This window comes from Schistosoma mansoni (assembly GCF_000237925.1).
Source record: "Schistosoma mansoni, WGS project CABG00000000 data, supercontig 0194, strain Puerto Rico, whole genome shotgun sequence".
Lineage (NCBI taxonomy): Eukaryota > Metazoa > Platyhelminthes > Trematoda > Strigeidida > Schistosomatidae > Schistosoma > Schistosoma mansoni.
Genome location: NW_017386072.1, coordinates 61,122 through 77,151, shown reverse-complemented (window position 1 = coordinate 77,151; position 16,030 = coordinate 61,122). Strand labels below are relative to the sequence as shown.

At 40.5% G+C, this 16,030-nt stretch overlaps 1 protein-coding gene across 1 annotated transcript in view; it reads right to left on the bottom strand.

The window, feature by feature from the left end:
- The window catches only part of Smp_043910 (tubulin tyrosine ligase-related), a gene marked incomplete at both ends in the record, with an annotated part of 20,144 nt that extends 4,119 nt beyond the window's left edge, over nucleotides 1-16,025 (bottom strand). Inside the window, one exon of the mRNA XM_018793898.1 lies at nucleotides 15,987-16,025. Coding sequence (XP_018647096.1) covers nucleotides 15,987-16,025 — 39 coding nt within the window. The remainder of the gene's footprint in view (nucleotides 1-15,986) is intronic.
- Nucleotides 16,026-16,030: the final 5 nt, after the last annotated feature.

The window sequence follows — 16,030 nt, the reverse complement described above, 5'->3', positions numbered from 1 at the left end:
TCAGATCTTTTCTGGTAAGTTCAAAATGGTTTGGGAAGTGGTTTACAATCTAAACTAGTTAGCGCAATTTAATATCGAAAAAACCTGGTTATCTGATAATCTATATGATGTGTCATTGTTAAAGAGCATGCGTATACTTTGAACAGAAGCCCAGAAAATATTCCAGTCCTCATCAGGATGCACAACTGTCCAGCCACGCGCTTCAAAATTATTTGTTATGACTGATTTCTCAACATCTGTTGCATATTTTATCCTACTCATATTTGCACACAACTCAAAACTGTGTTGCTATGTGATGACAGAAGTTACTTCACTGGAATAGATAAACAAGTTAGTTTCGTATATAGGTGTTCATTGTACAAACTCAAGTTATTTGAGGGAGACTCCTGTATTTAAAATACAATTTACCAGTTGTCCATTATATGTCTTTAGTTTTCTCCCTAATATGTTCCACTTCTTCAGTAATAAGGATAGTAAGTTGACGGACTTGTATGACAGTTTGCCATCCAGTGAAAGTCCAACTTCTCCTTGAAAATGTTCAATGATGGGGCTGATACCAATTGTTCGGGTTAGGCGTTTCAGTCATCGACCACTCGATGAGAACAACGGAAAACCACTTTAGGTTTATTAGGCCGCGGTTTGTGAACCTACTTGCTATGACCTCTGAGAATAATAATTCTGGTGAGAGCAAGATAATAAGACACATCAGCACCCAAATGGCAATTAAGGATACGAAATGCCAATATAAAGTCATCTCGCATCCTACTATACGGCAAGGCGAAAAGGTTCATAAGCGCTCATCGTGAAGGAGTTTAGAAAGACCCTCCACTAATTTTGTTTCCACACGTTCAAGTGAGTTAGTATTTTTAATAGAACATGATTTAGTTGCTTGGGTACAGTGCTCTATGTGTGGTCTTCACAGGTGGTAAACAGTGTTTGACATATCTGCTTGTCAAAGCATTTGAGTTCTCGGTGATGTGACCATATAGCGCGAAACCCTTTGGTAACTGCGGTGTTGCGATGAGTAGTTGCTTTCAAGTCGTGACTTACTATTATCTCTAAGTCTTTATGTTCCCGCACGCATAGAAGAGATGTACCATCAACACTATACTGGCAACTGTTACCGTGTCCGATGTGCAAGAGCACATCCATCCAAGAATTAAATTCCAAGCCCCAACATCGAACCCATCTAAATAATTTGTCTATGTCAGCCTGTAGACCAAAATGACGAGCCTCGGTTCTTATTGTTCTTCAGATATTGACGTCATCTGAAAACAATTATGTCGACGACTCAGTCAGTAGTGACAATTAATTGGCGTAGAGAAGGAAAAGTAGATGACATGAGATGATGCCTTGGGATACGCTACTTTTGATCGGCTCCCATTCAGATAGCCTTCCATTGACCCTTAGTCTCTGTCTGCAGCCAAGTGGGAGGTTTCCTATCCATTCCTGTACAACACCTACTACACCGATGCTCAAGAGCTTCTTCATTGAACCTAAGCGTGAAATTTTCTCAAACGCTTTGCTCAAGTCTACAAATATCACGTTGACAGACGGGCCGTTATCTAAGGCTGCTGTACAATCCTCTTCCTCCAGAAATATTCAAAGATGAGTGCCTGTTCCGTAACCCGATTTGCTCGTGAGTTTACGAATCTATGTGACATAGTACCCTAACCTTAATTATCTTTTTAAGTACTTAATGACTATGCTGATTAGACTGACAGGTCGATAAGTAGATGCGATCTGTTTCTGAATATCCTTAAATATAGGACTGACTATAGCATCTTTCCAATCTCTAGGGAGTCGAGTGAGTGGAAGGGACATGTTGAAGAGTGTCGCGAATGGTCTCGAAATAATGTCCTCAAACGATGACAGCGGTCGTGGATTTAACTTATCAGGGCCCCATTATCCTACAATGTTTGATGTCAGTGATCAATAGAAGAACAGTTTCATCGGTCACATGTACAGGTCCTATGGCTGGTATCTTGGTGTGATTACGACAAGAATTTTTTTAACAATACATATAGGGTGAACTTCGCTAAAATATTTTGATAGTCTCAGATTTTGCCAGATCTGATCCAGCTAGTAAATCTGAATTTTCGTGTAACATTAATGGGGGGCTGTCATCACTATATTTTGTTCCCCAATTAACGTACGAAAACAGTCATTCCGGAAAATGCGGCTAACATATGTGAAATGTCTTTCGTAAATAGTACGGCATCTAGCTATGGTGTTTTTACATATATTCCCAATTTTTCGGTATTCACACTTAAAGGATTTGTATCCCATGACGAAAATAAGTCCCAGAAGTGTTTCCTACACTTCGACAGCTTTCGGGTTTCCTTATTAATCCATGAAGTGCTATGTGATAGCTTAACTTTTGATCATAGGGTAAACGGTGATGTTACGTACTGGAACGTAGCCTTAAACTTATTCAATTCGTCTTCGTTCGATCCACCCGCATCGACCGACCAGTCTGTCGAGATTGTACTGTCTCTGATTGCCAGAATATCAGCTCGCCAGATATTGGGACGGGTGGAGCAGATACATGTTGTATACCGTGTGTCTGAAACCCGAAGTAAAGTGCAACGTGATCACTATTACCTAGTGGTGTAAGGTGCTGAATGTTAATAATATTGTCACTGTGGTGTGTTAACACAAGTTTCACCAACAATGAATCACGTCCCAAGATAATGTGTGTCGGTTTTCCGATACATTGTATAAGTGCACACTGAATAATGGTTGATAGAAGGTCGCAAACGAACCACCCCACCTAATGCCGTAAGTTCTATCCAGTTGGTATGCAGTGCGCCCTATTCCAAGAACAGATGTGTCTTAAGATAAAGTCGCCAGCAAGACAACGTAGACTACGGCATATTCCTACTATAGTCACTAACCCCTTTCTAGACTTAATTTCACAACATGCTGCCTCACACGTACGACCAACATTCGCCCCCTGTTGACTGGTTGTATACAAAAGTGATCCCTAAAACATAACGTCATGTCTCCTCCCTTGTGAATTATGGATCCATCACTTCTGATACATATGTAGCCTGCAGTGATAGGAGAACTGTCTATATCTACGGTTGGCGAGGTTTCTGTGACAACAATTATATCGGGACTTGATTCATTCACTACCATAAACTGAACTGGCAAACACTCCTTTGGCTAGGATATTGTTACTTGATTGCCAATAATATCTCTTTCTAATGTGTTTGTTGAGGATTGTTGTACATACGTTCTTCCTAATCATACCTCTTTCGGGTATCTTCTGTATCATTTTAAATGTTATTAAGTTACTATTAGGAACTTATTGGCTTTTCTCGTCTTTTGAACTACTTAACTCGTGTGTCGCTGTAATTCTATCAATCGCACGGACAATGAAGCAGTCCAATTTCTAAATGTAACAAAATGTTTTATTTCACTTATGGATGAGTGGATGTTCTTGTAAGTTTGGGTTATTGCTGAAAAGTATTGAGGGTCTATTCGAATAGAGAGAATTACAAGCAGTGTGCTACATTATGATCATATGCTTTAGATTCTTCCAAACTGTTCTGACTTCGTGCTAATAGCTTCGGAGCTCAGTTGAATTTGTTGTTTAGTTGAAGTCCCCTATTCGATGCTCATATTTGAACACAGTCTATTAGAGCCACGTCCTTCTTCAGGTAAAAGGACATTGTGCAGGATGTTTTCCATATGAAGTTTTGGGTAAACAGTGGAGAGAGTTTTGAAAACTTCTGAAGCCATTCTAATCAATTTTCTAGAAACAAACCGCAAGAAGGAGAATGCTCTACTGGCCACTGGCTGCTAATTGGAAGAGACACATGGAGTTCCTTTCGGTGATGGGAAGTATGATGCTGGAATCTATTAAGAATCGCGTGGTGGATGTAATATCAGTTATACTCTTCACTAGTGTTCTTCATTTACAATTTCGGAAGAAAAATATTTTGACAGTATGGTCTAGTATCGTACGTCAGTCATCTTGAAGGAAGTAGCTGCGCTAGCAGATCTCTGAAAGTCGTCCACGTAAAGAGGCGTTTGGTCGAATTACTAGTGTTCCTTATGAAGAGCAGTCTAGGTTTCGAACCTTGTTTCACTTCACTTGCCAGTGAAAACAAAAACCTCAGAGTCGTTCAAAATCTGATAACCCATAATTCCCCGTTTGATTATTATTTAGTCATGTCACCTGAAACCCGTCTTTACTCACTGAATTTAGCTTCTGGAGCAGGATGCAGTGATCTGCCCTTAGAGAAGTCTATATGGCCGATATGCACTGAACAACTATGACTGATGAGGTGTGTCAGGCACTCAAGGCGTTTCGTCCTAGAATGGAACTCCTCAGCAGTGCGCATCCATGACTCCGCACATGGGATTTGAGCACAGGACCTTAGCTTATGTGCACAAAAGCTTACCTCTAGACCACTGAACTGATATCGAACAGTGTTAATGTCCAACTTTAACCAGTCGACGATCTTGCGTGACCACCCACCATCGTCTTCAGTGAGTAACTGCTTCCCGGCAGACACGGTTGTAATCCACTGGCGATGGCATTTGAGTAGAAAAAAATTAAGTTTATCTAGAGTACATGATAATTATCCAGATAGAGTTGTGGAGATTCTTGAGTCCTAACTGATATCATGAACCGATCAATTTTAAACCACCATTGTAATCCTGGAAGTATTGGACGGACGTTTCGTCTTAGCATGGGACTCAGTATGGTGAATTGGTTGAAGTTGGGCATTACACCATTGGATATCCGTACAGTGGTCTAGAGTTTGGCGTTTGTGTACACAACAGAAGATCCTGTGTTCAAATCGCATGTGCGGAGTCATGGATGCGCACTGCCGAGGATTTCCATAAAATGACAGAACGGCCGCACGGTGCAATCTGGTAGTTTTGTATCATAATCGGCACTGTTTGGAATAACACTCCTTCCACTTCTCTTTTGTCCTCTCATTCGTGACTTATGAAGGTTCTAGCGTTTGAGTGTTCAAGTTATACGAATCTAAGTTCGAGATTTAACAGCTGTCGACGGGGTTATCTTATCAAGATGTCATTTACTTTGAACATTTTGAAGCCTTGCATGAGCGTCAAGAAAAATGTTTCGAACAGTTTCAGATTCATATTATGGAGACTCTAACCCAACAAATGAACCTAAATCAACAAGGGGTTACAAATGATCCCTTCAAATCGCATGTCGACCACACTAATAATTCTATCCATGAATTTAATTTCAATAGTTCGGTTGGAAATACTTTTGAAACCTGGTTCAAGAAGTGCGAAGAGTTTTTCAAGGTCGACCCCCAGAAAACTTGATGACGCCTCCAGGGTCAGAATACTCTTAAGAAAACTTGGCACTGTGATACTTTTACCTAATTTAAAAGACTAATAACCCTGTCACTAGACCCTAAAGAGCTTCACCAACTATTCCTTGAACTCTCGCCCACCAATGAGGCACTTTATTATGGACCGCCTAATACCTAGACTGAACAAGAATATAACGAACCCTATTGTCATTAGTATGAATAAAACCAAATTACAGAACACATGCTTTATCCCCCCCCAATTTATTGATTATAATTTAAGGCCTCCTGTTCCTAACCCTCACTTTCAGATTCCCAATCTCTCTAATGATTAAAACCACATTATTCTCCCTAAGTGTCATGTTCTTTTAATTTTATTTTTCTTATTACAAGTAGACAGATAACTCATTAATCTTATAGATGTTGACCAACTAAGGCCGTTTATAAAAAGCTCAAATGTCCTAAATTCTTGTGAGTTGCTCATTGTTTTATTTTTCTTACCATGAAAATTTTACAATCTACTCTTTCATATCTTCTGGTTTGATACTAGTCCTTACCATCTCTTCACCACATATAATCTGACATGTCTCTTATAACTTTTACCATTAATTATCTTCATAGCGGTATGATATATTAAATGGATGTCTAACACATAATACAAATGCTTTTACCATCCGATTTGCTTGTGACATGGGACTAGTCGAGATGGTGTATTCCAACTATGGGCCTTGATCAAAGCAATATTCATACTGACCACAAACGCAAGAGAGCTGAACATCATAAAAGGAGGGAAGGTGGCGTTACTGACCAGTAAACATGATGGTGGGGAGATAACTTCCACCCACTCGTGTCTGTCGGACAGAACATGTTAAATTACGGCTCCTTATGTCAAGTAGGGTGTCACCAACCAACGGTATTGATGCGAACTTATTTATACAAAATACCTCTATAAATCGTGTTTAAAATGCCTAATTGGTTTCCTATTACAAGCAAACTCGATTATTCGCTAAAAAGGATGCCTACTCCATACCCCAAAATATTTAAAAAAGGGTTCAAATAGCTTCGAAAAGAAGGGAGATAGCCATTTGTATATCAGAATACTGTTTTTAGCACTATATCTTATAATTACACATAATTCCATACTTTCAGCTTTTTCCTGAACTACCTTCATTTATACAGTTCCTTATCCGCTCATACCTTGTTCACAATTATTTTCTTTAACACATTAGTATGCTCTTGCTTAATAAGTACCTTAATAACAGACAAATAGACTAAATGATCATACCTTAACTATTCCTCCATGAATATTGTGTGCTTTGATTTTCGTCCTTCCTTTTTCTCGCACCTTTTTCAGCCCCCTGGAGATACCTCACCAAAAACAGATATGGAACGGGTGACTTCGTCCCGCGCCATTATTAAAGCCTCAGATATTCCGGAGGGATATAAAGTTGAATCTTCTAAAAGCCCCTAACTTCTCATGTATTTATTCTCGACCATCAGCTGTATGTTGCAACGCTGCCTTCATAAAGTGAGCCAATTGTGATATCGACAACATGTTTCTTACGAAATCCATTTACATTCATATCTTATAAAATATCAACCCAACTGAGTAATTTTCTACAGTGAAAATTGTAACCTCTGTAACAATTTGATCTTTCCTGTAAACCGGCATGCCTCACGTAACAATCTGTTATTTGAGAATAAATTATTATTATTATGTGGAATTCAAAGACGGAAGGAAGTGTTCAAGGTCATACACTAAAACAGCAAGTACAATCGTTTGGTGATAAATGTGCAGATTGAGAAAATTAACAAAATAAATGCAAAAGCTATCAAAACTATTTTCAAAATAGGTTTATTAAGTCTATCTCCACAGTTTCAAAGTTAGGTAAACTTGAAACACGATATTTCCATAGTCGAAAATAATAGCCTGTTGTCACACGTTCATGTCGTAAGCGAAAAATAGATTTGTGCCCAATAAATATATCGTGCACAGACAAACAGCCCTCACCTCCATGCTGGTCGTGTGAAGGTTGGTATTATAAGAGGTTCTGCCCAAATAATGAATATTCTTGCAGAAAAAGTCGTCGTAAGGACCATAAAGAAAAAAGCTGCTGAAAAAAGTACATAAACGATATCTCTTGAAATCCTACTTCAAGAAATACAGATCTGGTGTATTAATTAACAAAATATTGGTACCAAATAACTGAGCACGAGTTCACCGCCGAAGAAAACATGCAACCTTGGACATTGATAAACAGCGTGCTCGCCTTTAACATGACACAGCATCTGATATTATTCTAATCGACCAAGGAGTTTGGAGGAAGATTGGGAGACCCATAATGCATCCAAAAACACAACTGGCATACAGGGCATCTAGTGGGACGTTAAATAATGTTGGGAAAGTACCCTGCACTGTTTCTAAAGATACCGTAACAACAAATGTAACAGTATACCTCACTAAGTATCCATCACTCTACGTTTTGAGTTAGATCTTATAGAGACACTTAAACTATCAGACCATACTATTAGCAACATATGCAGACGAATTAGAACTGACAAAACCCTTAAAGTGGAACCAGAAAAATGCCGTGTTGCAAAGGCACCACAACGTGTTTAAAGAAGAATCGGGAGAATTTACAGGGGCCAAGACATTGTTAACACTCAAACCTGGAGCTACTCCCGTCTTTCGACTTCAAAGACCCGTACCTTATACAGCGTTACTTATTGTTGAACGAGAGTTATATAGCCTGCAAAGAAGTGGAATTGTAGAACCAGAGAATTTTTCCGTGTGGCAAGTTGAATTACAGGGTCGGTCAGCACTCCAGTGGTTGTTCCAACGAAGAAACCTAGGTTGTCGAAGCCTAAGACGTCGGCCAGTCACCCGCCAGTAATCAACATGATTACAGCGGCAATTTTGACGGTTAAGGATCGTAAGGGCAGCCATGAATAGTGATTGTTAAAAAGCCCAAATGGAAGTATCCGGCGATGCACAGATTATTCGACTGGATTAAAGGAACCACTTGAAGACCATCAGTAACCTTTACCGTTACCAGAAGACTCACTTGTGAAACTGATGGTGGGGGAGTATTTTGCAGAACTTGACCTATCTGAACTTATCTACAGATTCCAGTAGCCGAAGGGTGCAGGCATTACTTGACAACAAGCTCTCATACAGGGTTGCTCCGATATGTCAGACTTCCGTTTGGAGTAAAGACTGCCCCTTCTATCTTCTAACAAGTTATGGATACTATGATACAAGATGTTCCTGGTATGACGGCCTATCTCGATTAAATACTAATCATGGGTACAGACTATGTTGACTTACAGAAGAAGGCGGATACGGTTCTCAGAAGCATAGCAGATTATAGGTTCAGATTACGTGCTGAAAAATGTGATTTCTGCATGGGACAAGTCCGCTATTTGGGATTCACAATCTATAAAAAAAGGAAGAAAACCTGATCCTGAAAATATCGAGGCTATCAAGTCCATCCCTCAACCGACTAATGTATCAACTTTACGTTTTTTCTTGAGAATGGTTAGTCATTATGGTGTTTTTCCTCCGGATCTGCATAGCCTCCGTGCTCTTTTTATTGACTTACTGAAAAGGGGTGCCAAATGGGTGTCATCAGCGGAATTCCAATAAGCATTCCTAAAGCTAGAACGACTGCTGTCAGCAAACCTTCTGCCTACACACCATGAACCAGATCTTCCAATGGTGGTCTCAGCGGGTGCGTTAAACCACGGAATCGGAGTGGTGATTTCACGTACCTACTCTGGCGGATCTGAGAAGGTAATCACTCACGCTGCACCATCGCTGACTACGACAGAAAGGAACTACAGTCATATAGATAAAGAAGCCCTCTCCATTATATTCTCTTTAAAAGAGTTCCATAAGATGATATTTAGAAGACAGTTTACCTTGCTAAAAGACTATTAACTGCTATTGACAGTTTTGGGATCCAAGAAAGGTATCCCTGCATATACAGCGAACCATCTACAGCGACGGGCAACTACACTTCTGGACTATGATTTCAAGAAAAAGTATCAACCAACAACGTATTTTGGACATACAAATGCCCTCTCAAGTTTAAATGGCTCCCTAAAAAAAACAAGAGGAGGTGATTATAGCTGCCGTAGACGTTGAGGCTGAGGTTCACACAGTGTTGGCAGACGCAGTTTCCGGACTGCCATCCACATATGAAGCCGTTAAAGAAGCTAGTGAGAAGGATAATGCGTTGAAGATTGTTCGCTTCTGTATACTCAAAAAATGGCCTTCATCTAAACTACATGAAGAGCTCTTGTGATACTTTCGTCGGTGAGATTCATTGACAGTTGTTGATTCCTGCATCATGTTTGGCCATCGTATTGTTATCCTCAGAGATCTTCGACAATAAGTCCTTAAGCAGTTCCACAGCAAGCACCTGGGGATAAGTTAATGAAGTCACCAGCTCGAGGCTACACATATTGGTCGTCAATGGACTATGATATAGAACAAAAATGTCGCAGTTGTTGGTCCTGTCTAGAAGCCTCAAAGAATCTGACTAAAGCAGGGATACAAACATGGCCAAAACAGGACGAACCTTTGCATAGAATACACGCTGATTTCACCGTTCGGAAACAAGGGAGGAATTATTTGGTTGTTGTTGATGCTTTGACAAAATGATCGCAAGTATATAACATGCCAAAAACGACGTCAGAGAGTACAGTAAAAAGAGTGTCAGAATTTCTTGCTTGTTTTTAGGTTCCAGAGATCCTCAGTCGAATGAGCAAGCAGAAAGATTTGTGGATACGATAAAAAGAGCTCTGGTCAAACGGAGAGGTTGGATATCCAAGAACAATTGATCACTTAGTTCCTAATGTCTATTGTGAAATTTATACTCAGCAATTTTTTGTAGCAACGAAATAAAGATCACATATTTTTCTTTTTTGCTGGACTTTATATGTGGCCATTTTACATTCAATATCTTTTGTTTTTCTGTATTAATGGTGAAAAAACGAATATATTTGTTTGGTTATACATAATAATACTTCACTGCCGCGATTCTTGAAAAATAAACGTTGAGTCCGGCGTCTATTCTTTTGCTTTAATGGCCACGGCCTTTGATTGAAGATTATAATAGTATTATAACATCCTCTAGGCCTTCCCGCACTACGTTGGAGCTTTGGCGTGGATCATTACTAAATAATACTACCGGATTTAATCTTCGAAGATCTGACTGAAGATCTTCAGTTTGTTGTTGGTGCCATCACGTTCAGAGGAACCTTTGTTAACTAAGTGAACTTATTTGTGGTTTTTATCTCAGAAAGCAGCTTACAAGTAACATTCATTTCATAACACTGTTACCATTTTGTTGCTCAACATACCTTTTTATATTTTATCTGTAATTTGTTACCTTTTGCGTTACTCATAGATATACGCTTAGGTTTTTAATGTTAAATCTTTTGGTGTATTGTTAGTAACTGTGCGTATTATTATATCTTGACGAAGCTCTTTTGCTGGGATCCACCACATGTTTTGCAGAGTTACCCCTAATCCGGCAGTACCAGAAGGAAAGCCATTAGCTGAGTTTATATTCGGAAGGAAATTCGGACAGTCTCTAACAGAATGTTGCCACCCGTAGACAAATAAACTCACAAAAGAGTATCGTATAGTCACTCGTAGCTTCCAGGTGGGTGAAAGGGTACTTGTCAAATCGTATCAAGGTGATAGGAAGTGGGAACCAGGTGTTATGGAACGTCGGATCGAAAGTGTACCGTACCTAATCCGAAGAAATGTCGGAACGTGCATAAGACATAAATCAAATTCAAAGGGACGGCGGAAAATTAATCCCACAAAGCCGTCTCCTGTTTCAATCGCCCGTAGATTCATCTCGATAAGTCAGTCAGTCTTCAGTAATAAGGATAGTAGGTTGATGAACCTGTGTTAATCCTGACAGATTTCCTTCCAGTGAAGGTCCAGCTTCTTTTTGAAAATGTTCACTGATGGTGCTGATACCACTTGTTCTGGTAAAGCGTTCCAGTCATTGACCACTCGACGAGAAAAACGGGACCCCACCTTTAGTTTATTAGATCGCGGTTTCAGAACCTTCTTGCTATGATCCCGGAGATTATTAGTGCTGGAGGGAGCAAAAAGATAAGACATATTAACACCTAGATCATAATTAAAGATACGAAATGCCAGTATAAGGTCACCTCGCGCCCTACGATAAGATAAGGGGAAAAGGTTTATACGTTTTAAACGCTCACCGTAAGGGAGTTTAGAAAGACCCTTAACTAATTTTGTCCCTACACGCTGGACACGCTCAAGCGATTTAGTATCCTTTATCAGACAAGGGCTAGCTGCTTGGATACAGTATTCTAAGTGTGGCCTTACATAGGTGGGATATAAAATTCGAAACATATCCTCGTCGAAGCATTTAAATGCTCTGCGAAGCGACCATAGCGCGCGATAGCCTTTGGAAGCAACCGCATTGCAGTGCGTAGTAGTTTTTAAGTCGTGACTTATAATTACTCCTAAGTCTTTGTGCTCTTGAACGCGTGGCAGAGATGTACCATTAATAGTATAATGGTAACTAATATCGTGCCCGATGTGCATGAACACGCTCTTCCTGGAATTAACTTCCAGGCCCCAATCATGAGCCCACCTAACTAATTCGTCCAAATCTGCTTGCAGATAACAACGATCAGTCTCATTTCTTATTGTTCTCCAGATTTTAACATCATCCGCAAACAATAACGTCGACGACTTAAGTAATAAAGGTAGTTCATTAATATACAGAAGGAAAAGTAAAGGGCCCAAGATGGTGCCTTGGGGTACATCACTTTTGACCGGTTTCCATTCGGATAGAGTTCCATTGACTCTCACTCTCTGTCTGCGGTCACATAAGAAGCTTCCTATCCATTCCTGTATAGCACCTGTTATACCAAAGCTCGAGAGCTTTTGCATAAGACCTAAGTGTGAAACCTTATCAAACGCTTTGCTAAAATCTATGAATATCACGTCGACAGACAGGCCGTTGTCTAGGGCAGCTGTCCAATCCTCTCTCGCAATGAGTAAGTTAGTCAAGCATGAATGCTTGTTACGAAACCCATGTTGCTCGGGAGTTAACAGATTGTACGAATCTATGTGACTCAGTAGCTTAGCCCGAATTAATTTTTCAAGTAACTTAACTACCATACTGGTCAGGCTAACAGGCCGGTAGTTAGATACTATCCGTCTCTGACCATCCTTAAATCTAGGACTAACTATGGCGTCTTTCCAGTCTCTAGGTAGTTGAGCCTGTGAAAGGGATATGTTGAAGAGCATCGTGAGCGGTCTTGAGATAATGTCCGCAAGCGACGACAGCAAACGTGGGTGTAACCCATCGGGGCCCGGTATCTTACAAGGTTTTAGGTTAGTTATCAAAGGAAGAACAATATCCTCTGTCACGTGCAAAGGTCCTATGGCTGGTATCTCATTGTCAACGGGACAAGTAGTTGTAACACTACACGTAGAGTAGACTTCACTGAAATAGTTAGCAAATGTCTCCGCTTTCGCTAGATCAGATTCAGCCAATAAAGCTGAATTTTCGCTTAACAGTGATGAGGGGATACCATCACTACGTTTCGTCCGCCTTTTAACATAAGAAAACAGTCGCTTCGGACAGGTACGGCTATCGTATGCCAACTGTCGTTCGTAAGCCGTGCGAGATTTAGCTATGGTCTTTTTACATATATTCCGGATTTTTTTATATTCGCACTTAAATGATGCCTGTTCTGTTGACAAGAATAAGTCCCAGAAGTGTTTCCTACGCTTCAACAGCTTCCGGGTTTCCTTATTAATCCATGGGGGGCAATATGATAGCTTACGTGCTGACCATGGGATAAACGGTTGAGTTACGGATTCGAACGTAGACTTAAACCTATTCCATGCATCATCAATCGATCCATCAGCATCGACCGACCAGTCAATTGAGATAGCATAGTCCCTTATTGCCGGAATATTAGCCCTCCATATATTAGGACGGGGTGGAGCAGATGCAAATTCTATACCATGTATCCGGAACTTAAAGGAAAGTACGACATGGTCACTATTCACCAGTGGGGGAAGGTGTTGAATGTCGACGATATCTTCACAGTGGTGTGTGAGGACAAGGTCTATCAATGACGGATTATGTTCCAAGTCTATATGCGTCGGCTTAACGATACATTGTACAAGTGCACATTGAATAATTGATGACAGAAGGACGCTATCGAAACCCCCACCTGGAGCTGTGAGCTCTATCCAGTTTATATGGGGTGCATTGAAGTCTCCAACGATGAGACAACATTCTGCTTTACTCCAAGAACAGACGTGTCTTAGGATAAAGTCGTCAGCGAGACAACACGGACTACGAAATATTCCTCCTATCGTCACTAACCCGTTTCTAGACCTAATTGTACAACATACTACCTCACACGTACCACTTACATGCGCCTCCGATATGATCGAGTTTATGCGGAAGTGATCCCTAACATATAATATTATGCCTCCTCCCTTGCGACTTCTAACTCTATCACTTCTGATACAGATGTAGCCTGAAATGACTGGAGAACAGTCTATATCTACAGTGAGCCAAGTTTCGGTGATAACAATTATATCCGAATTTAATTCGTCTACCATCAAACTTAGTTCAGACATCTTATTCCGAAGACTACGGGCATTCGTGTAACACACATTTAAGGTGTTTTTGGAGACATACGTTCTACCCACACAGGTCTCGGAAGCATTGGCTTCCAAGTCAGTCAGTTACAACGTAGAACTTCGTACGTACGTACATCAGTTCGAGTTGCCATACCACATTAGCACAGAGATGAAGTTGTCGATTCAAATCCCATATTGGTAGAAGTAGAAGAGTATAAGTATTATGTGAAAGATATGGGTTTGAAGATGTTATTGAAGGAGTATAATACGGTGAAATAAATTTGGAAAGAGAAAAGGGATAGGGACATGAGGAATTCAGAATATTAGGATTTGGCAGAACACAAAGAGTGGATGCACCTTCGCCATTGCAAACGATTTTGAGCCATGTCATTCAAGGTCTCTAACCATCGGTTGCTATCATCTCGCGAATCCCAACCAGGTAGTCTACACCTACCAACATGGCTCAGTCCACTTGTCAGCGACTTCATGGATTTATGCCACGTTTTGGTCTGGCCGCCCCTAGCTTTCTTCCAACCTGCTCCTACACCATAAAGCATTGCACATCGGGGCAGTCGGTGGTTGGGCATACGTAGCACGCGTCCCAACCATCTCAACTGATGAAGTTTCACTACTTCATCAATCGATTTGCCGTCCTTACCTAGTACCCGTTTCCTAACAACTGCATTACTTACCCGGTGGTCCCAGGATATACGAGCAATGCGTCGAAGACACCTATGATCGAACACTAGTAGCCTACGAATATCCTCTACTCTTATCGGCCATGTTTCACTACCATAAAGTAGGACGGAACGGACTGCTGCACAGTAAACCCGTCCTTTTGTTGCTAGACGGATATCTCGCCTACGCCATAAATGGCGCAAGTTGGCGAAAGCTAGACGAGCCTTCTGTATCCGTGCTGAGATTTCGTCACACACCAGACCACAAGGGCTGATGAGACTCCCAAGATAAGTGAAGCGGTCAACACGCTCAACTACTTCACTCCCTATCATTAGTTCAGGTGTCGATGCAACCCAATCCTGAAGTAACATTTTGCACTTCGAGGGAGAGAATCGCATCCCGAACATGCCTGCATTGTTGCTTATAGTGGTCAGAAGACTGCATTTTGTCAGCGTCTTCACCGAATAAAACTATGTCGTCGGCGTATTCTAAGTCAACGAGTGAGCCTCCTGGTAAAAGTTCAACTCCAGGAGATTGAGATGATGAAAGTGATATCTCTAAAAGCATGTCAACGACAAAGTTAAACAAGAATGGGGAGAGTGGACAGCCCTGACGAACACCACTTGAGGTAACCAATTCTGATGACAGTTCGCCATAGGCTCTAACTCGACCAGTTGTGTTCGAGTAGAGAGCCTTGATGAGGTTAATGTACTTCTTTGGTACTCCTTTCAGTGACAAACACTGCCATAGAACCTCACGATCAACGGCGTCAAGTGTGTAATTACAAATGTGTAAACATATTAGGAGAAAAGGAGCAAGCCCCACGCGATCTGAACCTGCAGAACTATGAATAAAACTATTTTGTAATAAGTTTCCCTCTTTGTACTCGAACCACGTCTTTCACTTTTAAAAATATATCTGTTGTGCAAGTACACCGCGTCCTTACTTCAGAGGCATTTACTAGTCCTAACTTTTGTGTTATTTCAGATCTCCTGCTTCTTAGTATATACTAAGAATCTAAGTTTGAGATTTAACATTTGCAAAATAGGGAGATTGGGTTTATGAAGCCTTTCTAGGCTTGTTCAAAACATTTCGATACTTGTCTGACTACTTCATGCGTTTTTTCCTTCATTCCTCTAGCTATTAGGACTGAGTTTATGAGATTCACCCTTTCTCATTATATACAGGCCTTTTTGTGGCTAGATCCTGTATACTTTAACACTGAAACTAAAGATAGTGAAACTGGAACTGCTATATTTCTAACAAGTTGATCACTTCTAATGGTTTTCATGATAACTATAGATACCAATAAGTCATCACCTTGAAAACTTTTTGATTACTTGTAAACTAGTGTCAGTGTACATCCCATCTTCTTCCATTGTAG